Below are 25,215 nucleotides of genomic sequence, written 5' to 3'. Positions count from 1 at the left end.
AACTGAATCTGCTTAAGCTAAACTACGTCTTTACCCACAGTTCAGAACTGTTGCATGCACGTACAGCAGAGGCCGCGGCGTGTGTGCATGTCTGAGCGAGACCTTTTAGATGTCCAATAAGGATAAAGAAAAAAAGACAGCAGATTCCTAAATTTTCTGGTCGTAGATGTTTTTTTATTTTTCTGCTGCTGACGTGTTCCACTCATCCTCACAAGACGTATCTAATCGAATTTACAGTTGCGTCCACGTCTCGTTCATCCTGCCTGAACACCAAACAGGTATTTTAGTGGCAGGTAGTGTGGCGTTCACTGTCAGACTGGTAAAACCTGTTGAGTTTGCTGTTCTTCTTGTCCTTCCTCATGCACTTCATCTCAGGCTGTCAGGCTGTCATACCTGCTGTCCAGCTGGTTGTATGTAAGGTTGAGCTGGTCTCTTTGTAAAATGACCAAAATATCTGGTGAGAGCTATTACAAATCAAAAAGCACATCTTCTTCTTTGGCCTTCTACTTAATTCTGTCCCAGTTATTATAGACTGCAGTTGAATTTATGATGCAGCCTTGTTGTAATTTTGTCATCTTGCACATTGCAGAACAGCTACTTCAGCGTGAAGACGTAATTAACAAATACATGGAAGAAAAATACATCTGCACGCAGTCTGGGAGGCAAACGACATGTTTAAAGCCTTGAGTTATGAGTTAGTGTCGCGTTAAAATAAGCAGAGATTCTCCCTCAAAAAGCTGACAGAAACACAGATAAATGTTTGAAAGATGACTTTTAATTTGTCATTTTGAATAAAAAAAATCACTCTCTGTAGCAAATGAAGATTTTGTTCGATATCAGAGGATTAAACCCTGCAGCGGCTCTGAAACAGCCTCCTCTGACAGCATGTTTTTATCCTGCATGTTTAAAGTGGCTTTGCTGAGTGTTTGTCTCTTCAGTTGAGCTCATTTGCTGAGTAAGAACAACGAGATTTGTTGTTCTGTTGACAGACGTTGTGCAAGCCAGTTGTATATTGCTGAAATCAAAATGCATTGAAGCTTTATGTCATTACAGTCTGCCAGCTCATGTGAAATGGATTTTTATTTGATTGATTGGCTTTCCCCTCAGAGGACAGGGCTATAGACTCAGGTGTTCGCCTTTTGAGATTCTGTACGTCAGCAGTGGCGGCGGTGGCGGCTGGTGACGGCGTCGCTGCAGGCGAGCAGCGTGAGCGTGAGCAGAGCGCCGACGGCTTCAGTCGCAGCATGTGCCGCAGGGCTCGGGCACTGCAAAGAACAGCGGGGTGGGAATGGCCTGTTCCTGGGTGGTGGAAGGAAAGAAAGAAGGAATAAAAGTGTAAGTGAATGTCAGATTGATCAGATTCAACGGAAGCCAACCACGCTCACCTTCAAGCTCAGCCTGCTCCATTCACCCTGCAGCCGGGTGTAAAGTATGTGCAGGTGCTTTAACCTGGTCTGTAGCCTCTGTGTCTCTGTGGTGAGGCTGAAGATTCTGGTTTGTGCCTGGTCCAGATCTCTGTTGAGCTTGTCTCTTTCTGTCATCAAGGTTTGCTTATCCAGCGTAGCTAAAACATCTGGTGAGAGCAGAAACAAAAGGAAAAGCTGATGAAAAACAGCTAAAAAAAATGTAGAGAGACATTTCCAGGAAGTCATGTTGCTGTCTGACATGAATTCAGACCTGCAGCCAGAGACAGACGGTGTGTGTTTTAACAGGTATGATAGAAAAACATGTTGGTAGAGCCGCTCATGTGATCGCTTCAACCCAACGCTGCTTTTTGAATGATAATTATGTCTCAATTTAAGTATAAAACATGTCAATACCTCATCTGTTAAAAGAAATCACTCCACTCTGACATGTGTAACAGTGTGAGTGTGGTTATTTGGTCGCAGCCTGGCGTCATTTGGACGTGATTTAATGAAAGTAAGCCAAGTGAACCGCTGGAGAAGCTTTTCCTGCGGTGTTCAGCAGCTGTAACAGTGGAGGGATCACTCAGGCTGCTTTTCTGGTAATCGTGCTTCAACCACATGAGACACCACACAGGCAAGCATAGAGCATCACACGGTCACCAAACTGTCAGAGAACAACACGAGGAAGAAGAACGAAACAAAAGCTTTTCACAGCGCGTGAAGATCCCCGCCATTATCAGCAGACACAGCGCTCCCACGACGCCGGCAGCGGTGAAACGGCTTCTGTGGACCGCCGGGAGGCAGCTGGCTTCACCGAGAGCTCCTGCCGAGACAAAGTGCACGAAAACACCTTTTCATGAAGCGGATCTGAAGTGGCTTTTTGATTAAGAACACATGCTGAAGTTAGCTGGGACTGATGATATCTCTGTTCTCTTGTACAAAATGATTGAATGATGTCGAATGTTCAGGATTTAATCAAACATTCACAAACATTGAAGTACAGTTTTGTGGTTATTTTATACTTACTGACTTTATGGGACCAGAGACCAGTATGTCTGCTGTTCAACATGTCGTCACTCGCGTAGATCTCCACCTGGAGCTCCTCTTCTTCTCCTCTGCTGTATCTCACGCTCAGACTCGACTCTGGTGCTTGAACGTCTGCCGACATCTTGAGAGGTGAAAGAACTTGAAACCAAGTGATCCTGCTCTTCACTGTTGGTTTCTCTGTGAGGGCGGCAGCTTTTAAACAGCGAGCATCAAGGAGGAAGCAGTGAGATCACAGATATACAAACCGATTTGTTCCGATGTGACAGAAATATGTGTAGTGCCCTGCTAATTTTTTGTTTACATATTGTGTTCTTAAATATGTTAATTCAGTTCAGTCTTTATACTGTAGTTCTGCTAAGTTATGGATTGTTTGGGTTAATTTTTGCCATAAATAAGAAGAAATGTGTATTTTGGTTAAGTGTTGAAATATCCCACGGGTTTGGGTAGACCTTGAACTTGTCAGGTCCTGTTCGGTGTTGCCAATTGGTTAGTCAGATGGCAATCAGTGTCAAGTCCAGATAATTTTGGTAACCTATCGGATTAAGGGAAGGGGCGGGACTTAACCCAGAACGCGGGCAGAAATAATTGAGTGAAACGAGAGACGAAGGAGAGAGGGGAGAGGAATGGCGTAAAGTGGAGAGACAGACAAGCGAGTGAGGACACAGACTATCCGTGTTTATATTTTTTCTGTTTGCCAGTTGGCTCTTAATTTAGAGTGACGGACTGTGAGTTGTCGACAGAGCGTGTCCAGTTTTGCTGCGTAGTGAGCTAGCGGAGCTATCTTAGCCGTCGCTGCTAGTGGGATAGATGTCACCGCATTCCTCGGATTCCTTTTCCCGCACGGACGTCGGAGGAGGCTGCCGGAGCGGAGGGGCTTCAGCGGTCGTCGTGCTTCGTGTGTCAAGGACAGAGGGACGACTTTTCTCGCTGGTTAGGGAGGCTGCTGTTCATCGCTGCTCATCGCTGCTGCGGACGGAGAAGACAGAGGAGGATTCCCCCTTGTGGTAGGAGCTGTTTCTATTCCCCGCGCGGAGGTACTGTTGTCCTGCACGAGCTCCAACTTTAAAGCGCGCCAACAATCCAAAAATGCAAGCTTGCTAAAACTAACTTAACCAAAGAGTGCACTCAGAAAAGACAGACCATTTACTAAACCCCCCCAGGTATTTTATTTTTTATTTTCCACTTTTGCATTTGTGTTTAAATCTTGTTAATACAAACTCTAAACTGAGATTCAGGGCTTGTGTGGTTTTGTCTCCTGTTTATTCAGAAACTGGTCTGTGTATTTGTGTTAACATTAATTGTAAGGTTTAAAAACCAGATATATGCCTGTTAGCCTCTAAATATATATCCCAGACAGTGAGAGTCATATTTTTCCCTAGACAGTTTCTTTACAATGAGATGTCTCTTTCACCTTATGATTATACATTTGAGTTTGAAGACCCTTAATGCTTTTTTTAGTGTAATGCAGAGGGTTTCACATTTCACGAGCTGATGGTGGAAGGGCTACATATGCACAGATATAAATCGGTTGCTATGCAGTGCGTTCCATCGCAGCCGCCCTTTTCCAGACTGGAATGGATCTTCATAATGAGTCAGGAAGCAAAATGCTTTCAGGGGTCAAGATACAGATTTGCATCGCTGTCTTCAGATAGTTGAACCATTATAAATATTATGGGGAATTGTCTTGCTTTGTTTTAATAAAGAAGTTGGGCAGTATGTATTGCAACCACAAACTGACTTCATGCAGAAGGGCACTTGTTCCCTCACTGATGACTTGGAGGTGTGCAGCCTGTGGCCTCCAGCTCTTTAGACAGCAGCTCACTGTGGGATTATTCCCTCGCAAAAATTAAAGGCAGCGCTTTTAGATGAGAAAATGAGCCGTCGTGGTCGGCGCTGATCGCAGTGCTTCGCGACCGAAGCTGCAGCGGTGGAAAATGTTCTGTTTGCACGAGCAGCAGATCGAGATGAAGAGACCAGTTACAGAGAGGTTGGTGTCACAGAGGAGAGACGCGCTTAGGTAAACTACTTGAAACTGTGTGGAGCTGCTGGAATCTGCCTCCACTACGACTATTTGATATCATGAAAATCTGCATGTCTTAAGTCATGTTGTTATTTTAGTACCGCAGGATGAGTAATGTGGAAAACGTATAGATAGATATACTTTATTTATCCCAAGCTGGGAAAGTGCAGAAGCACTTAACAACACAACAAACAATGCACAAACTAGAGGTAAGATCTTAAGCCCAAGCCGTGTATACTAAAACGATACTAAACTACGGAATGCTTGTTATAAAATAAGTAATTTGGATAGAACAGAGAAGGCTAAACAGGAGCCGCAGAGTCAGAGCATGCTCTGCGCACGTGAACGTCGTCCTCTTAAAATTCTTCCCTTCCGCAAGTCCGCATCTGACCTGCTGGTATCCCCGATATGGAGCAGCAAGAAGTGAAGGATAAACTAAAGACAGGGGAATGGAAAAGGCAAACATGTACCGGTAAGAGTGAGGTGTGGAAAAGCTTCAAATTGATTGTTGAAAATGCTACAGAAACGTGCGCTGATAAAACTTGCGTCTCTGTCTATTATCCATCCGTCATTGTTCTTCTTTGTCTCTCTGCCTCTCTCTCTCTTAAAGTGCCGCGCTAAATTCTTAAGGACGTACTGCTGCTGTGGTTTATGGCCCAATTTTCAACCCGTCAAAATGACAGACGGCCTTAAATTTTTCCCGTCAACTCTTAAAAAAAATCCGTCAATGATGGAAAATTGTCGGTTAATGTAACCTCTGCAGACACAGAAATATAAAAGATGTGAATGTTTATACAGTCTTGTTTAACTTAGATTTCATTACAAAAGACAGGCTTTAATTTGTTATCATAAATCACCCCTCCTCCTCCCGAGTCCTCACAAATAAAATATGAAATTTCAGGTTTGCTTCGGGCTCGGGCCTGCAAATCACGTTAATCGGTCGGGCTCGGGCTGGGTCGGGCTTTAATACTCGCGGGCCTGGGTCGGGTCGGGCTGGATTTTTTTGGGCCCGATCTTACCTCTAGCGCGAACACACTGATGGTTGTAAAATAACAATATTATTATTATTGATGTAGCTTCAACAAGCAGACGCAGCAGAGTGAAAGCTGACATCAGGAAAAGTCAGTCACAGGCAGCAGTCTCCACGTTTCATCGTCGTCTTCTCGACAAAGAACTTTCTTCTGATTTGCTAACTTTCTAAAGTGACCCAACATTCGACCAATTGGTCCAGCTAATATGAACAGATACATCCCTCCTACAGCCACTGCAGTGGCTGTGAAACACCTTCTCTTGGCTGCTGCAGGTTTCTTTGGAGTGTGAGCTCCTGCAGAGGGAAACACATAGAAAACATTTAGATTATGTCTGTCTGAAGTTTGAAGGAGCCACTTTTAACTGAGGAGTATTTGTTAGTCATCGTCGTTCTCTCCAATAGATTGAAGACTCATCTTGAACCAGATTAGAGCGCCTGATCGTGACCCATAGCGACTGGTGACTACTGGTTTCATTCATATCTAGTTGTAATTTAATTAACATGAACAACCCTTTTACAGTATTGATCATTTCAGACTTACTGGCTTTTTGTGATCTAACATCAGCGAGATGCTCTTCATCCTCGAAGATCTCCACCTCGTTCTCCTCTTCCTCTCTTCTGTTCTGCTGGACTTCTCTGTTACATCTCGCATTCAAGCTCAAATCTGGTGCAGCAAGAATATCTGCAGACATCTTGAAAACCTGAAAAGTCCAGTTGATCTCTTCTTCATCGGCTTTCAGTGTCTGTCTCTCTTTGAGTCGGAGAGCCTTTGACACAGGAAGTGACAACAGAGCAGACCACAGCCACAGATGCACACCTAAGCACATAAAAATACGGCTCTTTACTTAAACCTGACTTGAAGCTGGATGTGCAGCGGTTCAGTCTCTGGAATTCTTGAAACCTTCAGATAAACAGCAGGAAAGTCGATTTGAAGCTGAAAGATGAAGCTGTTTCTTCTTTGTTTCTTGACAGTGACAGGAAGTACAAGGTGTCCTCTCAACAGCTGAGGTTGGAGCGTCCATACACACGTTGGTACATGGCTGCACTCGTGGTTGCCCACACACACACACACACACACATCTCTAACACAGGAAATGCCACAGAGCTGGACAGTTATTTTTAGAGTAAGCCCTGCTACACCCACACAGAGAGCAGATAATAAGAGAGTGCGGAGGAGTGCTGGAGAAACAATGTGTGATCACCTTCCAGGATCTCCAGGTGAAACCTCGCAAACTGTTCCTCCATGAATGTATGATTTATCTGTCGTCATGTCCTGTCCAGCAGCTTGTTGGTATAGACCTTCCCCCCCCCAAAGTAACATGCCAGATTCCGAGTCCAGGGATTGGGCCGTCGGGGACCCCGCCCCTTCTGATCCCTCCTGTGGGTGATGGGCCTACTGGGGGGGGGGGGGGCACGTTGCTCCTTCAAATGCAAATGTCTCCCTGGAGATAAATAAAGTATCTATCTATCTATCTGTCTATCCTTCAGGCTATGCCCGGCCAGGCCCCGTGGACGAAGGCCCGGCCACCAGGCGCTCGCCTGCGAGCCCCAACCCCAGGCCTGGCTCCAGGGTGGGGCCACAGTAACGCTAGTCCGGGCAACGTAATGGTCCTTGTTGTCTTCTCTATTGTAGGGACTGTGGAACTGCTTTTAGTCTGACCCATCACCGAGGACAGACCCTACCAAGGGCAATAAGCCCCAGACAACATAGCTCCTAGGATCATTTGAGTACTCAAACCCCACAATAAGGTGGCGGTTCAAGGAGTGGTGGAACTAAACCTGCGCAAATTATTTCCCCTTGTGGCTCTTTGTGGCAGCTACAGCTGCAGGTGCAGGTGCATTACCATCACCATCTGTACTGCAGTAGTCCAGACCCTGAGGCCTGATTTATAACGTGGATACAGAGACCTGCTTCTCAGGTGAAAAGTAGCAGCTGGTGACTATGCAGTGAGGACCCGAATGCAACAAGAGGCAGCAAGCTGATGGAACATTTCAGGAGTTTTATTCTCTTGACACTTCAATCAACAAAGCTGTCTGTCTGAGTCACCTGGCAGCCGTCAAACTACTGCGCATTAAACAAGAAACAGAGCTGAGATAATCTGGAAATCAGATTCAGTATTCAGCAAACACAAACAGGCCATGCATACACCTGCATAAAGGCTATGAAACAGGTGAAGACAGTGATTAGATGTGCAAGATACACACAGAATAACAGTGACAACCCTCCAACCCCTCAGGATGCACCACACCTCCCTCTGACATCTACCATTCACATATGAAGTTCTTTTCATGTCTGCTTTGTGTCCATCGTCCTTGTGGAGTGCAGCATGATGCGTACTCTGACTCGTGCAGCAGTTCTGATGCCCAGAACCTGTAGGACAAAGAAAATGTTTTTCCTTTGAAACAACACCAACGTCTGATTATTTCAGCTGTTCACTTTCACTTTTATATTATTTGAAATTAATAACAGTTGACAATGACTCGATTAAGACACAATGCATCATCGTGAATTGATAGAATCTGTATTGACCGCCAATTAAATAATCAAACTTTGTTCAGTAATCTCATTTATGTTTCCAGTAATTTATGGAATTTAAGGAATCAACCCCAAAGAACAAGGGATTGTGGGTATGTTGATATCGAACACAAAGACGGCGGCCAATCATTGTTTTCCATCTCAGCCCGTCCCACAGACTTTACATGTTAATGAAATCACACACATTAAAATCCAGCAGCTGCTGTTCAGCTTGTATTAATACACTAAAGTGCATGAAGTACTGCAGTAATAAGCAGAAGTAACTCAACACCTGCTCACAAACATTGATGCTGTTTTATTTTAAACTTAGTTTAGTGACAAACAGTAACTCTGTGATGGAAACAGAAAATGTCTCACGTTTCTGTCAGCGGTGATCCGTCCACCCAGACCCAGACCCAGTCCCAGCCGGATGTTTTCCTGTGTCGCCGAAGACCAATCCAGGACTCTCCTTCTACATTCAGCTCAGAGACAAAGTTCTAGTATTGGACAAGAGACAATAATCATTTCTCTGTTCATTATTCAGTATTTCTATCGTAGTGAAGTCATCTTGTGACTTGTGTGTACACAGATATACTGTGAAAACACACATGTACAAACACACAGTTTGGTATGGACCAGTAATTAATATAACACCATGACAACCAGTCATGTCGTACTTTTTGTTTTTTTATCACTGTCACTTTGACACGAACTTCACACTCAGTGCTGCTGCTCGTTCTCGTGAAGCCCAAACTTCCTGCTTGTCTCTGCTGGTGTTAATTGCAGTTCCTGTATGAAAGGTGCTGCACGAACAAACTTTATTGTTATTTTTACTGTTACACCTTCGTTTGAGAACACAGTGTTGTTCCAGTTGTGGTGATGTGAACAGTTGAACCTGTTCCACTGCTTTCTGTCTGAAGTCTGAGCAGCTACATGTGTCCGATCCTGATGTGAACTCGTCGCATTTCTACAATTGGCTGTTTTGTTGCTATTCTGTCCTCGTGTAGACAAACAGAGCTGAAGGACTGAAGCTACAACCTCCTGGATGGAGGTGGTTATTAGAGGCACTTTGCTCAAATCAGTTGCCAATGAACACGCTTCTAACTCGGGTCCTGAAGGCAGCACAAGCGATTCCTGGCCGTGAAAGGAGCACGCACTGACTCACAATCACACTCACCTGCTCCTCTTTGGTGTTTATAACCACCAGATCTGCTCCGAACCTCTGACACTCTTCTCTGCTTCTTTGCCACGACATCTTCAAACTGGATTTATAGTAACAGCTGCATCCAAATCTCTTCCATCCGTCAGGACACCTCCTGCCTTAATGTCAAGCAGGTGTTTTAATGATCTGTCATTTTGGGTCAAATGAATATACTTCTTCTGTGACACAAGTTATATCCCGTCCGTTGGTATAATGCTGCTGTTTTTAAACTTTTCTCACCTTTAATTATGCCCTTCAGCCGCTTTACCTCCTCCTGTAGCTGACTGTAGTTTTTACTCAGGGTTTGGTAACTGCTCTGCAGCTGACTGTTGTTGACTGCCATGCCTTGAGAAGAACAACAACAGACAATATGTCCACATGTGTGATTCCCAGGCAGTGTGAGGTGGGATCCTGTGTATTTGGTATTTGCTGATGTGGTTTGAAAGCGTTCTTACCTGAGTAGTTTCCCTGGAGTTGGATGTGGTCGTTGCTCAGTTTGTTGAAACTGGCCTCCAGCTGGTCTTTTTTTAAAGTGACTAAAATATCTGATGAGAAGCACAACAAATTAAGAAGCAGACCAACAAGACCAAGTCATACATATGTAAATGTATATAATACTTCCTGTGCGTAATTGAATTTGGTGTACCTGTCCTATTTTCAATTCATGTGAACATTTCTGCGCCTTAATTCTCAGCATCCCGAGCGATTCTTCCTCTGTTCATTTTTGTTTGTCGTTACCTGAACTCTGCTCCTGTTTGCATTCATGCTGCCTCTAATCACAACTTTGCATTGTTCAACATAACAACAAGCTTCATGTGTTGGTTCTTTATTTTTTATGTTCGGATATTTATTGTTTAGTTTGGTTTCTTGATGAGAAGGATCTTCTTGTTAAGCTAGTTTAATTATGTGTTTTTTTTAACTTTTTTTTTACCAAAAGTTATTAAGTTTATTATGTTTTCTGGAAGGAAAACAGCTGCAAACATGAGCTGACAAACTCTTTAAGATCTGATAGTTTGGGTTAAACTCACAGCGTAGGAAGATTCCAGCTGACATGAGCAGATACATCCCTCCTACAGCCACTGCAGTGGCTGTGAAACACCTTCTCTTGGCTGCTGCAGGTTTCTTTGGAGTGTGAGCTCCTGCAGAGGGAAACATAGAAAACATTTAGGTTATGTCTGTCTGAAGTTTGGAGGAGTCACTTTTAACTGAGGAGTATTTGTTAGTCATCGTCGTTCTCTCCGTTAGATTGAAAACTCATCTTGAACCAGATTAGAGCGCCTGATCGTGACCCATGGCGACTGGTGACTACTGGTTTCATTCATATCTAGTTGTAATTTAATTAACATTAACCTCCCTTTTACAATATTGATCATTTCAGACTTACTGGCTTTTTGTGATCTAACATCAGCGAGATGCTCTTCATCCTCGAAGATCTCCACCTCGTTCTCCTCTTCCTCTCTTCTGTTCTGCTGGACTTCTCTGTTACATCTCGCATTCAAGCTCAAATCTGGTGCAGCAAGAATATCTGCAGACATCTTGAAAACCTGAAAAGTCCAGTTGATCTCTTCTTCATCTGCTTTCAGTGTCTGTCTCTCTTTGAGTCAGACAGCCTTTGACACAGGAAGTGACAACAGAGCAGACCACAGCCACAGATGCACACCTAAGCACATAAAAATACGCCTCTTCACTTAAACCTGACTTGAAGCTGGATGTGCAGCGGTTCAGTCTCTGGAATTCTTGAAACCTTCAGATAAACAGCAGGAAAGTCGATTTGAAGCTGAAAGATGAAGCTGTTTCTTTGTTTCTTGACAGTGACAGGAAGTACAAGGTTTCCTCTCAACAGCTGAGGTTGGAGCGTCCATACACACGTTGGTGCATGGCTGCACTCGTGGTTGCCCACACACACACACACACACACACATCTCTAACACAGGAAATGCCACAGAGCTGGACAGTTATTTTCAGAGTAAGCCCTGCTACATACACACAGCGAGCAGGTAATAGATAAGAGAGTGTGGAGGAGTGCTGGAGAAACAATGTGTGATCACCTTCCAGGATCTCCAGGAGAAACCTCGTAAACTCTTCCTCCATGAACGGATGATTTATCTGCCGTGTAGCTGTGCCGTCGTTGACGCGGCCCTGTTGGCTCATCTGTTCAGCAGCTTGTTTGTATTTTCTCAACTGACAATGTTGTTTTTGAACAAGTGTGTGAAATGTCAGATTGCATTCAGCGACACCCGTTTTTAATATTTGACAGCATCTTTTTGTTGTTTTTTTAACATGCGTGGTCATTGAGGTAAAGGCGTTGTTGAAGTTTGGTTAACATTATGCAGCTAAAACACTTGTTCCTCATTCATACTCTTAGGTAGACTGGACATCTTTGAAAAAAAAAAAACGAAAAAAAAAAACGAGCGTAGCACCACAAGGTTTTTCCCTTATGATAACGGCTGAAGTAACAGCTCAATAACGCTGAATGAGATGTTAGCCTGTCGCTGTCTATGTGAGGTCTCCAGCAGTCTGACGCACTGAACCATCAGAGTCCAAGAATTCAACTCAATTCAATTTTATTTTTATAGTGCCAAATCACAACTGTTGATAGTGAGCTTCTAAGGTGTTTAGGCCCAAATATGATAACGTCAGTTTTGTCTGAATTCAATAACAAAAAATTGCAGGTCATCCAGGTCTTTATTTCCTTAAGACACACTTGGAGTTTAGTCAATTGATTGGTCTCCTCTGGGTTCATTGATAAACATAGCTGAGTATCATCTGCACAAGAGTGAAAATGTATGGAATGTTTCCTGATTATGTCGCCTAGAGGAAGCATATATAGAGTGAAAAGGATCGGTCCAAACACAGAACCCTGCGGAAGTCCGTGACTTGCTTTAGTGTACACAGAGTCGTCATTATTAACCTGCACGAACTGAAATCTTTATCGTTCTTTAAGATTAGATGTTGCCTGACCCTTTAATGCTTTGTGGGTAAGGAGAAGGATTTTAAATAGTTTTCGAGATTTTACAGGCAGCCAGTGTAGCACGGCTAATATCGGAGAAATATGGTCTCTTTTCCTGTTTTTTGGTAGAACACATGTCGCAGCATTCTGGATTAGTTGGAGAGTATTTAGCAACGAATTGGGACAGCCTGATTGTAAGGAATTGCAATAATCCAGCCTGGAAGTAACAAATGCGTGGACTAGTTTTTCTGCATCATTTTGAGACAGGAAGTGCCTGATTTTTACAATGTTACGTAGGTGGAAAAAGGCAGTCCTTGAAATTTGTTTTACGTGGGAGTTAAATGACATATCCTGAATAAAGATAACTCCCAGATTTCTTACTGCTGTACTGGGGGCCAGTGCTATGGCATCCATAGTTACTATCTCATCAGATAGTGAGTTTCTAAGGTGTTTCGGCCCAAATATGATAACTTCAGTTTTGTCTGAATTCAATAACAAAAAACTGCAGGTCATCCAGGTCTTTATTTCCTTAAGACACACTTGTTCTTTAGACAATTGATTGGTCTCCTCTGGCTTCATTAATAAACATAGCTGAGTATCATCTGCATAACAGTGAACATTTATGGAATGTTTTCTGTTAATGTCGCCTAGAGGAAGCATATATACAGTGAAAAGGATCTGTCCAAGCACAGAACCCTGTGGAACTCCGTGACTTGCTTTAGTGTACACAGAGGAGTCATCATTAACTTGTATGAACTGAAATCGTTCTGAAAAGTAGGATTTAAACCAGCTTAATACAGTTGCCTTGATGTCAATGAAGTGTTCCAGTCTCTGTAATAGGATACCACAGTCAATGGTGTCAAATGCGGCACTAAAATCTGGTAAGACTAGTACAGAGACAAGTCCTTTGTCTGATGCAACTAGAAGGTTGTTTGTGACTTTAACCAATGCTGTCTCTGTGCTATGGTGCACTCTAAATCCTGACTGGAAATCCTCAAATAAATAAGACAACAAAAACACTCCTTTGAGTTATAATATATGAATATTTCTATATATAAATGTATGTTTTGCCTCCCTTTTTGATCTCCGTGTGTATTTCTAAAGTTTTGTATGTATTGTAAGTCTTCCATGTTTCTTAGTTCAGGCGTGTGTGTGTTCTTAGCCAGTTAGCTGAAATGTTGTTGTAACTAAACCTAAAATGCACAAGTTATTTCTCTCGTGGCTCTTTGTGGCAGCTACAGCTACAGCTGCAGGTGCATTACCATCACCATCTGGACTGCAGTAGTCCAGACCCTGAGGCCTGATTTATAATGTGGAAACAGAGACTACATGCAGCGAGGTGTGAGCAAAGTTCATTGCATCTGGATTTAAGACACAGTGTAAATGTGGCTTTGGTTAAGATTTGGGAAATGTCACTGTGGAGGCCAACAGTTATTGGGGTTCGGGACATGACCTGCCGTCCCTTTCGTGACAGTCGGACTGGGGCACATTACACCAGCTCTAGAGGCACAACATGAACCTCCGTCATCTCCTGGTGATGCAGTGAGGACCCGAATGCAACAAGAGGCAGCAAGCTGATGGAACATTTCAGGAGTTTTATTCTCTTGACACTTGAACCAACAAAGCTGTCTGTCTGAGTCACCTGGCAGCCGTCAAACTACTGCGCATTAAACAAGAAACAGAGCTGAGATAAGCTGGAAATCAGATTCAGTATGAAACAGGTGAAGACAGCGATTAGATGTGGTAGATACTGGCTGGAAGTTCCTGCTGGCTCCACCGCTGTGGGTGGGGAAGCTCTCTGGATCAGCACCTTGGAGAGTGCAGCTTCACACAATTTAATTTTTTTTTTTTTTTATTCACTTTATTGATCCCAAACTGGGAAATTATTCTCTGCATTTCACCCATCACTGTAAACACACACATGCAACATGCAGTGAACACACAGGAGCAGTGGGCTGCCGCTTTAGGCGCCCAGGGAGCATATGGGGGGGTTAAGTGCCTTGCTCAAGGGCACATCAGCCGGCTAATGGAGGGGGATACTCCACCACACCCAAGTTTCTCTGCCAGTCCAGTGGGGGGATGGAGATGGAACTGAATACACACATGTTAATCAACACAGAATAACGCTGACAACACTCCAACCCCTCAGGACGCACCACACCACCCTCTGACATCTACCGCTCACAGATTAATTTCTTATAATCATGTCTGCTTTGTGTCCATCGTCCTTGTGGAGTGCAGCATGATGCGTACTCTGACTCGTGCAGCAGTTTTGATGCCCAGAACCTGTAGGACAAAGAAAATGTTTTTCCTTTGAAACAACACCAACGTCTGATTATTTCAGCTGCTTACTTTCACTTATATTATTTGAAATTAATAACAGTTGACAATGACTCGATTAAGACACAATGCATCACCGTGAATTGATAGAATCTGTATTGACCGCCAATTAAATAATCAAACCTTGTTCAGTAATCTCATTTATGTTTCCAGTAATTTATGGAATTTAAGGAATCAACCCCAAAGAACAAGGGATTGTGGGTATGTTGATATCGAACACAAAGACTGCGGCCAATCATTGTTTTCCATCTCAGCCCGTCCCACAGACTTTACATGTTAATGAAATCACACACATTAAAATCCAGCAGCTGCTGTTCAGCTTGTATTAATACACTAAAGTGCATGAAGTACTGCAGTAATAAGCAGAAGTAACTCGACACCTGCTCACAAACATTGATGCTGTTTTATTTTAAACTTAGTTTAGTGACAAACAGTAACTCTGTGATGGAAACAGAAAATGTCTCACGTTTCTGTCAGCGGTGATCCGTCCACCCAGTCCCAGACCCAGTCCCAGCCGGATGTTTTCCTGTGTCGCCGAAGACCAATCCAGGACTCTCCTTCTACATTCAGCTCAGAGACAAAGTTCTAGTATTGGACAAGAGACAATAATCATTTCTCTGTTCATTATTCAGTATTTCTATCGTAGTGAAGTCATCTTGTGACTTGTGTGTACACAGATATACTGTGAAAACACACATGTACAAACACACAGTTTGGTATGGACCAGTAATTAATATAACACCATGACAACCAGTCAGGCCGTACTTTTTGTTTTTTTATCACTGTCACTTTGACACAAACTTCACACTCAGTGCTGCCGCTCGTTCTCGTGAAGCCCAAACTTCCTGCTTGTCTCTGCTGGTGTTAATTGCAGTTCCTGTATGAAAGGTGCTGCACGAACAAACTTTATTGTTATTTTTACTGTTACACCTTCGTTTGAGAACACAGTGTTGTTCCAGTTGTGGTGATGTGAACAGTTGAACCTTTTCCACTGCTTTCTGTCTGAAGTCTGAGCAGCTACATGTGTCCGATCCTGATGTGGAATCGTCGTATTTCTACAATTGGCTGTTTTGTTGCTATTCTGTCCTCGTGTAGACAAACAGAGCTGAAGGACTGAAGCTACAACCTCCTGGATGGGGGTGGTAATTAGAGGCACTTTGCCTAAATCAGATGCCAATGAACACGCTTCTAACTCGGGTCCTGAAGGCAGCACAAGCGATTCCTGGCCGTGAAAGGAGCACACACTGACTCTCGATCACACTCACCTGCTCCTCTTTGGTGTTTATAACCACCAGATCTGCTCCGAACCTCTGACACTCTTCTCTGCTTCTTTGCCACGACATCTTCAAACTGGATTTATAGTAACAGCTGCATCCAAATCTCTTCCATCCGTCAGGACACCTCCTGCCTTAATGTCAAGCAGGTGTTTTAATGATCTGTCATTGTGTGTCAAATGAATATACTTCTTCTGTGACACAAGTTATATCCCATCTGTTGGTGTAATGCTGCTGTTTTTAAACTTTTCTCACCTTTAATTATGCCCTTCAGCCGCTTTACCTCCTCCTGTAGCTGACTGTAGTTTTTGCTCAGGGTTTGGTAACTGCTCTGCAGCTGACTGTTGTTGACTGCCATGCCTTGAGAAGAACAACAACAGACAATATGTCCACATGTGTGATTCCCAGGCAGTGTGAGGTTGGATCCTGTGTATTTGGTATTTGCTGATGTGGTTTGAAAGCGTTCTTACCTGAGTAGTTTCCCTGGAGTTGGATGTGGTCGTTGCTCAGTTTGTTGAAACTGGCCTCCAGCTGGTGTTTTTTCAAAGTGACTGAAATATATGGACAATATAAATATATATACGTGTGTGTGTGTGTGTGTGTGTGTAGTTAATTTAAACACAAGATACTTGTGCTAAAAAAGAGGATTCATTCTCAGTGAAGTTCCTTAGACCCCTAATCTGCCTCTATACATGTCAAAGAGCAGTGATTCCTAACACGTCTCTGGGGGTCATCAGGTGGATTCTTCCTTCAATGGTGTTTTGCCTACTTAGTCCCACTACACCTCCAGGAGGCTAGGCGGTGAACTCTGGCATCCCAGAGTCACCCCCCCTAGTGCCAGTTCACACTGCTCCTACACAATTCAAACAGCACTGCCACGTTCAACTGACCCAGAGATGCTCCAGGTAGTGGCCAGTACCGATGCTACCATTTAGCTAATGCTAATGCTAACCGCTAAGAAGAACAGAAGAAGACAATACAGTTCCGATGCTACCATGTAGCTAATGCTAAATGCTAACCGCTACCTGTTAAAGGAACAGAAGAAGACAAGAAAGCTATAATTGTGTTAGCAAGGGATGGCTCAGCAGGCAGGACGGACAGGAGAACCAGCAACTCCGACTTCAAGCAGCATGTTGCTATAAAGATGTCCCACTGATGAGGGAGAAGTCATCAGTGTGCTTATAGACATGCAGTAGCTGCATCAGTTTTTCCAAACAAATGTGTACTGAGTCAGTGTGGTGCTCAGTGCTCGTGGTGTGTGTTCTGTCTTACGGTGTATGGATAACAGGATGATTCCAGCTAGCATCAGAAAGCACAGCACTCCCAAACAAACCACAGCGCCGCTGAGAGCTCGTCTTCGGACGGCTGTAGGATGCTTCTCTTCGTTCAGTCCTACAGTGTCAGAATACACAGAGAGCAGGTTCATTATAGGAAAACAACAGGGCTCCTCGGGTCGTATCATCCCCACTGTCACAGCCACATCATCCTCAGCAGCTTTACTGTTTTCATTGACGTCTGTTCAGGGCTGTGAAATGGAGTGTTAGCGTTCAGAATCATTGATCACAGTCAGACAAATCATTTAAACACTGTTCTACAAACAAATTATTTTAATGTGAAAGAAATGTGAACTCATCAGTTATGATGGACCATTGAATTGCACAACAGAATGGCAACTGAACGGCCCTCGCCTCACCCCTCCTACAAAGAACCTACAGTGGACGCTACTGTAGAAACATGGCGGTGCAACGTGGTGCACTGTAAAACACAGTCTGTCTTATTTCCAGGTCGGTGAGTTAGTGTACGCTCATGAAAACATTTCTGCCAGTTGATCGTACACTCTGGTCCTTCAAACGTTACTCCAGCCAATAGGAATAATGCCATAAAAGATAAAGATTGGATCCAGGTTCAAACTCTTTGAACCATTAGAACTACAACACAACAGAACGCTGGGAAACGAGTCCTCTACCCAGCGAGCTCTGGTTCATCTTTTATGTATCATAATCCAGCTACAACATGAAACCTCGTACGAGGGCTCGTACTGGTTTCTAGAAACAAGCAGAGATGCTGGTGAGACTGCAGACAAACAACAAACTGGGCTGAGGGTAAAGCTTGAGTTTACTCTGACGGGAACAAGATGAGCGTGATCTTGATCAGTCAGTGTTTCTTACTTACCTCCTTCGTGTGAGTGAAGATCAGCGTCATCATTTCCAAAAGCTTCAACACTCTCGTAGATCTCCACGTCCTTTTCCTGCCACTCGGCTTTGTCGATGTTTTTCAGCATCTTTGATGAATGTGGTTTGGCATAAATATCTGAGGACATCTTGGCAGGACTGAGACACCGGACTCCCTGTGCTGATCGGTTACTCTGCTGCTGTTGGACCTTAATGTGTACGAGTTCAGTAACTCAAGTAAATCTACATTTACTCACTGAACATACTGCAGCAATGCTGCTCGCCCTGGTTCTTGTTCCTGTCTGGTACATTAGAGACATTGAGGAAGTACCAGCATGCAGTCACTCACACACACACACACACACACACACACTTTTATTCATTTGACCGTTTGGACAAAAACCTTTGCAAACTCTAAACTCCAGTTTAGTGGTTGCATTGTTCAGTCTTTGGATTTATGAAACCATTCAGACAAACTATAAATGTATGGGAATGAAAACAGCCGTAATTACCAAATTGAACACACACACACACAAACACACTCACAAAAAAAAACAAAAGTGTCTTAACAGGAAATGTCGCTTTCTCAGTTTTTTGCGTTGCCTCACAAAGAAACTGGCACAGTTTTCATGTGAAGTGAAAACTCAAAGATTTGGCATGTGATGGAGTCGACGTCCTGCTTTGGATCGAGCTGTCAGTCAGTCTGTAGTTTACAGTAACACACCGTCAGTACTGTGAGGCAGGTTGACCTGAAGTGTCATCAGAGGCACAAAAGTCTGTATGTGTGCTTCTTTTGTAAAGTCATCGATATTTTAGCCTTTTTTCACGTTTACATTTTGTACTTCTGGGTGATGCAGTACAGTTGTCGTTCACAGGTTTGCCTTTATTGTGTAGTTTTTAAGGGAAGACGTGAAGAACTTTGAGAAAAGAGGAAGAAACTACATACAGCAAAGATTCAAAGCCTTTTTATCACATGAGGTTTCCAGAAACCTCTGAGTGCATCTGTGTCTCGCAGATCCATCGTTTGGATCCACTGTTGGTGTGTCTCATTGTTCCTTCTGGGTCCATGTATGCTGTGGACCCATCCGCAGGCTTCAGGTCCACTCCAACATGCCAGACCCTGCCCCATCACCAAAACACAAGCCATTATTATTCTGACATTAGTCCTGCAGGTCTTGTATTTGGAAAACTCTCATAACAAAATGAAATGACTCTCCTCTTCAGCTTCATATGTAGTTTCTTTATGTCTGTCAGCTGGTTTGTGCACCACAGAAGAAGAGTTTCAGAGAGTGAAATGAGATTTTTTATTTCTTTTTATTTATAGATATTATTTTCTTTATCAAGTCCAGAAGATTTTTTTGTTTTCTTTCAGGATTTTGGTAATTTTTCACCATGCTTCTGTCATCAGTGACGAGGGCAGCACAGAGGATCAATATGAACGTGTTAGTGCCCTCATGTGGTAGAGCCGTAGAATGCAAGTTCATTCCTCTGAGCTGTCGACAGCTTCAACCTGTTTGGCTTTTTAACAGCTTGAGCTGCAGTTCAAGTTGGTGAAACAGAACACTTCAGATCCAGTTCTTCACATCTTGTGTGCAGTGATTCAGAAAAATGTGTTCAGATTAAAAATGTTTCAGCCCAGCAGCTGCAAAGCATTGAATTGTTCAATGATTATCAATATCTGAACATCGTCTAACTCCATATTATTTGAAAGCCCGGTCATCAAGCCCGCCTTGATGAAATATTCATTTTATTAATGTGACTTATTAGCTATAAACAATGTTCCTGGTATGTCGTGATTAAAAAGATGTTTCTCACATGTATGTTGGCGTTGACCCGTCCACCCATCTCCACTTCTGTCCCTCCCACCAGCCGTCTGCTTTCACCGACTGCAGGCCGATCCAGGACGCCTCCTGCTTGTTCAGCTCTTTCACAAAGTCCTGATCATTGAGCAAAAGAGCAGATCGTCACTTCTCCGTGCACGCCGTCGTATTCCCGTCCGTGTTCTGACCGCCTCTGAGGGGAAGCAGAAATGCTACAGCCTTTCATCAAGGCTCGTTAACGGTCACTCACATGTTCCTCTTTGCTGTTTATCACGACCAGATCTCCTCCTCTGCTCTGACACTCGCTCCTGCTGGCGCTCCAGGTTTTCGCCTCGGTAGATCTGTAGTAACAGCTGCAGCGAAATCTCTTCCACCCTTCAAGAAACAAGTGGAGTGTTTTAGCGACAGGTTTCAGATCAGACTGGAAGTCTGCTTTTCCTTCTCAAACGTTTCTCACATATGACGTTGCCCTGTGTCCGGCTGTCCGTCCCCTGTGGCTGGCAGTAACCGTTGCTCAGGAGGTCGTAACTGTACTGCAGCTCTTTATAATTGTTGCTCAGCTGATGTTTTTCCAAAATGATTGAAACATCTGGTGAAAACACAACAAAGAAGAGTCAGGGCACCGACAGAGGTTTTTAGTGGCTAAAGATGTGACATGAAAATGAAGACAAGTGTCCTCACAGTGTCTGGTCAGGACGATGACTCCAACTATAAGCAGCAGACCCAGGATCAGTGCACTCAAAAGGTTTCTTTCTTTCTGGACAGCAGGACGTTGAGTGTGAGCTGCTGCAGAGGCAAAGTACACAGAGCATGTTTTCATCGAGCGTGTTGGCGGAAGCTGTTGAGCTTCTCCTCATTTACGTCAGTTTATCCGAACAGACAAGAACAGAGACCCTCGATGTTGGACGTGACACCACAATCGCAGCCAACGACAGGAAACAACCCCAAAAAACAACTTTCACACATGTGAATGTGTGTTAGTCAGGAGCTCCTGACTCATGAGAGCGAGCCGTTAGTGCCGGCAGTGCACTGCCTCTGCAACAAACGATCATACAAAGTGTGTTTAATAGATATAAATCAGCTCACAACTGTGAAACAGGACTGACATTTGGCCTGTGACAGCTTCACAAACAGCTGCTTGTGTTCTGTTTCACGTCACACAGCACAGTGGTGCAGTTTGCTGCACTGTGGGAACACATTTAAAGTCCTGCACTTAGATTTTGCATGCTGGGATTTTCGCTTTTTGATACCGAATGCTGCAGATTTAGAGCAAGATTAGCGAAGGATCCATCATGTGGATTGAGCATGTGCATGTGAGTGTGGAATAAAGAGAAGAACTCTGAATGCACCTCGTGTGTTCTGGCCCAGTCTGAAGGTGAGCCGTGCAGCTCTTTATTACAAGTGAAATGTAAAGTGTACGTCACAGCTGTGAGGCAAACTCAAAGAAAGCCAGATCTGACAACATACGTCCAGTCGTTTCTTCTCACAGTTCCAGTCAGATTTCGTGCCGATGCTGTTAAATACCTCCGTCCTGCATGTAAAGAGGGTCTCGATGCTCCGCGGACGAGCTCTCGTCGACGTCGAGGGGTCTCTCCGTTCGCTCTCCTCCGTCCTCTCCAACCGCTTTGCTGCACCTCGCGCTCATCGTCAGATTTGGTTCTTCGCGAACGTTGGACGACATTTTAAGGCGAGAGAGGACTGAAAAGTGGTCTCGGTTCGCTGTGTGGTGGATCAGGCGCTCTGCTGCAGCTCGGTGTAATCTGTCAGGACAGGAAGTAGTAGCAGGAAAACACACACACACACTGCCACACTTTCATCTCTGTACAGATCAAACCTCTGTTTAAAGTGGGCAGTCTTCATCAGAGCTCGTGAAACTCTTCTGAGAGCTGATTCGCTGTTTTCTTCTTGTCTGGCAGATCTGTGATCTGTGGTTCGTCACAGATCATCCACAGGATCCTGATTTGTCGCTCATGTCGCTGTTGCTGCTGTGGAATAAAACCTCTAAAAACTGTGTGGCACAGTTTTCTGCTCAGCAGGATCAGGTGATGGTAGTAAACATCACACGATGAGTCAAACGATGACGATCACATGCAAAACAGTCAGAGAGACGCGGCCAAAGGAAGGAAAGTGCAGGAAATGTGTCATCGTGACATCCTGAGGCGGCGCACGCTGAGAGTGTTTGTGACGGATGTGACGTTTTCTTATCATCCCTGCCATCATTTCACTCTATCAGATGAAAAGTCTCAAAAAATCACACATGAACGCGAGCATAAGCAGAAATCTATGGAAGCTGAGCTCGATGAAGCTTCACAAACCAAACGAAATGGTTAAATTTTGCTGTCTGAAAGTCGTTTGTGGCCAGAAGACAAACACAGAGCGGCCGGGGGATGGTGCCTGTTTAACGTGTTACACTGAATTAAGAAGCTGCAGCGTTCTGCAGATTTGTCAGCTGATCACAGAAAAACTTCCTCTTCCTGTCAAAGTCCAGAACTCACATCCGTCCTCTTCAGTGCATCATCCTATTCAACATTTAAGAACAGGTTTTACAGACAGCAGGACTCTGGTGTTGAGCGAGGTTCTCATACAGGGTTCTTGTTTTAGGCCTAGATTTAGAAACTAAACTGGATTTGGTTTTGGTTTGACTCTTTGTGGGGATCTGCAGTAAAACCCGGAGCGGACTGTTCAGTTGTCTTTCTCTTTATGGTTGTGAACTGGATTGAATTAAGCTGTTTTTGGGGTTATGGGGAAGTGGATTGAACTCTGGACTGTGACACACACACACACACTTTCCTGTCTCTCTCTCATTTCACTTCCATTTCTCTTCTGACTTTGTGACGCTTTACATTCAAACAGAAATATTTCATGAGTGATTGAGTTGTTTGTCAAACCGTGTCGGCACTGTAACTAAAGACAAACAGGGATAACAGTGATAATGTGGGTCATGGAGGCTCTTTTGAACAGGTGTGCATCCAGGTGTGGCTTGTGGATGTGATGAAATCATTCAAACCAGTCTGAACTCTCTCCACAGTGACGTCACAGCTTTGATAATAACGACTTTTATGATATTCGTGTGTCACAAATGATTCTGTAGCATCATTAACGTGATGATGAACTACTTTTCATGAATGAACTCATCGTTCCTGTTTCAGCAGAATTTGATGTGCAGCTTTAAAAATGCATTAAGTTACTGGTTGTAGCTCACCTCAGCCCCCTGTTGTGTCGTCCCACTGGTTCATTAATGACACTGACCCTGATTCTCGGGTTTATTTGTTCATTTACAAGTATGACACACCACTTCCTGCATATTGACCTAATTGGATGTGTCTCATAACAGAAGAGCTGACTGTTGATGCTTCCAGGAAGTGTTCGAAGCAGAATTAAATCCAAACGAAGCGGTCTGCAACTGAGCGAGCCCCACATTTCACAGTATACAGCAATTATAACCCCCCAACATACAGTGAAGCCAGCCTAAACACTGTGGGACACTGGTGGGTGTCTTCTTCACTCTGAAACATGTCCAGGCAGGTCAGAGAGAAGGTGTGATGAGCATAGTTATCACAGTCTGCTGCTCATCAGACAGCTTCAGCTGTATTACTGCCCCCCTGTGGCCTGGAGAAGGACCACCCCTCTCTGTGCAGCCATGCAGGAACTGCATGCATGTGGTTGTGTGTAAAGGGAAGCGTGTAACATCACATCTGGATTTTATTTGGATTTGAGACACTTGAAATAACAGTCAATGGATTAAGAGCCTCTGAGCTGGTTTTAAACAGGAAGTCAAGCCTGCAGTAGAACAGATTGTGATTTGTCGGCAGGTGTTTGTTTAAATCCAGTCACCAGAATAACACCTGTGCAAACCGCAGACATGTTGAAGTGTTTATTAATGTTAAACTTTCCGTTTCCTCCTGTTTCAGTTTTCAGTTCTGTGTTGTGACAGCGCCATGGTTCAGCTGCGGTGAGGTTTAGGCACAAAGCCGCTTAGAGTGAGGAAAAGATCATGTTTTGGCTTGAAAATCTCGGGTTTTCACCTGGAAAATGTCCAGACGTCTCGTTAAAAACACCCGGTTTTGTTGGAGCGGGCTCAAACAGTGGGGTCACACCGCCGTCTGAGAAGCTCAGCTCATGTTCCGCTAATCTGAACGACATCACTTTGACGCCTGTTGTACAAACATTGATATGACACATGTGAGACACACAAATTCCACGATGGGCTCTGCGATGTTCAATTGCGATTGTCCAATAGGAGCAGAGAGTCCTCTTCAACTGTAAACATGGAGAAGTGACAGAGGAATGATGTTGGCGCTGCGAGGCGGCCATCTAAAACAAAAACACGTCTGAACCCAGCGTAACGGGTTTAACAAGCACCTGTCAGCTTTTATCCTGGAGGTCTGACCCCATCCGGCTGTACGACACTTTACATCTGTCCCTCTTTAACTCTCCCTGCATCTGTCTCCAGGGCCCGACTGGTCCAGTTGGTGACACAGGTGTACCCGGACCTCAGGGACCCCAAGGACCACAGGGACCCAGTGGACGCACCATCATAGGACCCCCAGTAAGACCCACACACACTGAATGATTCTACTCACCACTCCTCAGTCTCACGATAGAGCTCAAGTCCACATCACTGACGGAATAATTCTGATCTGCCAAAGAAAGAAACCGAACGTTCCTTCACATGCCGACACGTTCAGCACATTCCTCTTAAAGAACGTGTTCCAGAAAATAACACCTACCATCACGTTTTTTTCGTATTCGCATGCAAGTGCATGAAATTTAGCAAGTATATTCCATGTTACATTACTGAGATGCATCCGAACAGAAAGTCATTTGTCTCTGCAGGGTCCTCCAGGAGAGAGAGGACAGAAAGGTGACGCCGGACAGCAAGGAGCTCAGGTAAAAAACACAACGTGTTGATTTGATGTCAGTACCGCGGCGTTCGCTCTGCATGGTCAACGTCTGAGTGTGCATGTGAATACTGTACATTTTGTTCATATTAAACTGTGTTCTCAGTCAGCTGATTATTTGATTTTCACCTTGTTTGGGTCGATGATGGGTGTGAAGTCCTTTGCAGGACTACATTTTTCAGTGTGTTTGTCAGAGATACAAATGAATGAACATGTTGGGCAGCGTGCCGTAAAAAGAGCCTCACGCCATTAATTACTGCCCTGCTCTAAATTACCAGGAGTAATACGACCTTTTGGAAGCAAATGGTTGGCAGATTTTGAATAATGGTGGCATTTGCAAAAGGCTGATTTCTGTGGTTGAAATGACCCTGAGCTTGTGACAGCGCAGCAGAGTTTGTGCAACAACAGCCACACGTTGTCTGTTTTTTGCTGTTACTGGACAGTTGACAGGAAGCGGAGACGTGGTAGTTACATGAAAATATGTGCTGTGCTGACTGCATGTGAATAATGTCTGTGTTAGTAGTGAAAAATACAAATAAA

The 25,215-nt window shown here is 44.1% G+C and overlaps 4 protein-coding genes and 1 long non-coding RNA gene across 10 annotated transcripts in view; 1 reads left to right on the top strand and 4 right to left on the bottom strand.

Annotated features, from left to right (window-relative positions):
• The window catches only part of LOC121620150 (collagen alpha-1(XIV) chain), a 149,505-nt gene that overhangs the window by 110,951 nt on the left and 13,339 nt on the right, over window positions 1-25,215 (top strand). For all 5 annotated transcript variants that reach the window (XM_041956114.1, XM_041956112.1, XM_041956111.1 and 2 more), the window contains 2 exons: window positions 24,228-24,323; window positions 24,611-24,664. In XM_041956114.1, coding sequence (XP_041812048.1) covers window positions 24,228-24,323; window positions 24,611-24,664 — 150 coding nt within the window. The remainder of the gene's footprint in view (window positions 1-24,227; window positions 24,324-24,610; window positions 24,665-25,215) is intronic.
• On the bottom strand, window positions 795-4,153 carry LOC121620155. Its single transcript, XR_006007552.1, has 3 exons — window positions 2,433-4,153; window positions 1,386-2,229; window positions 795-1,299 (listed from the first exon to the last, which is right to left on the bottom strand). It is a non-coding gene; the product is annotated as an uncharacterized LOC121620155 (long non-coding RNA).
• Window positions 7,546-10,999, bottom strand: LOC121620154 (C-type lectin domain family 6 member A-like). Its single transcript, XM_041956119.1, has 7 exons — window positions 10,604-10,999; window positions 10,248-10,358; window positions 9,675-9,764; window positions 9,460-9,564; window positions 9,196-9,338; window positions 8,397-8,515; window positions 7,546-7,874 (listed from the first exon to the last, which is right to left on the bottom strand). Exons 1-7 carry the CDS (start codon window positions 10,752-10,754, stop codon window positions 7,766-7,768), a joined length of 828 nt encoding a protein of 275 aa, XP_041812053.1. The 5' UTR covers window positions 10,755-10,999; the 3' UTR covers window positions 7,546-7,765.
• Window positions 13,751-18,538, bottom strand: LOC121620153 (C-type lectin domain family 6 member A-like). The gene is made up of 7 exons (XM_041956118.1): window positions 17,956-18,538; window positions 17,056-17,175; window positions 16,254-16,334; window positions 16,039-16,143; window positions 15,775-15,917; window positions 14,976-15,094; window positions 13,751-14,455 (listed from the first exon to the last, which is right to left on the bottom strand). Exons 1-7 carry the CDS (start codon window positions 18,101-18,103, stop codon window positions 14,344-14,346), a joined length of 828 nt encoding a protein of 275 aa, XP_041812052.1. The 5' UTR covers window positions 18,104-18,538; the 3' UTR covers window positions 13,751-14,343.
• On the bottom strand, window positions 18,537-21,969 carry LOC121620152 (C-type lectin domain family 4 member E-like). Of its 2 annotated transcripts, XM_041956115.1 has the most exons (7): window positions 21,609-21,969; window positions 21,299-21,534; window positions 20,456-20,560; window positions 20,232-20,363; window positions 20,025-20,149; window positions 19,770-19,891; window positions 18,537-19,074 (listed from the first exon to the last, which is right to left on the bottom strand). In XM_041956115.1, the coding sequence occupies exons 1-7, from the start codon at window positions 21,632-21,634 to the stop codon at window positions 18,924-18,926; spliced, it is 897 nt and encodes a 298-aa protein (XP_041812049.1). In that variant the 5' UTR covers window positions 21,635-21,969; the 3' UTR covers window positions 18,537-18,923. The 2 variants fall into 2 exon arrangements, with proteins under 2 accessions (XP_041812049.1, XP_041812051.1); XM_041956117.1 differs by having other exon boundaries at window positions 21,299-21,969.

The sequence above is a fragment of the Chelmon rostratus genome, chromosome 16 (assembly GCF_017976325.1).
Source record: "Chelmon rostratus isolate fCheRos1 chromosome 16, fCheRos1.pri, whole genome shotgun sequence".
Taxonomy (NCBI): Eukaryota; Metazoa; Chordata; class Actinopteri; order Chaetodontiformes; family Chaetodontidae; genus Chelmon; species Chelmon rostratus.
This window is presented reverse-complemented; position numbering and strand designations above follow the sequence as displayed.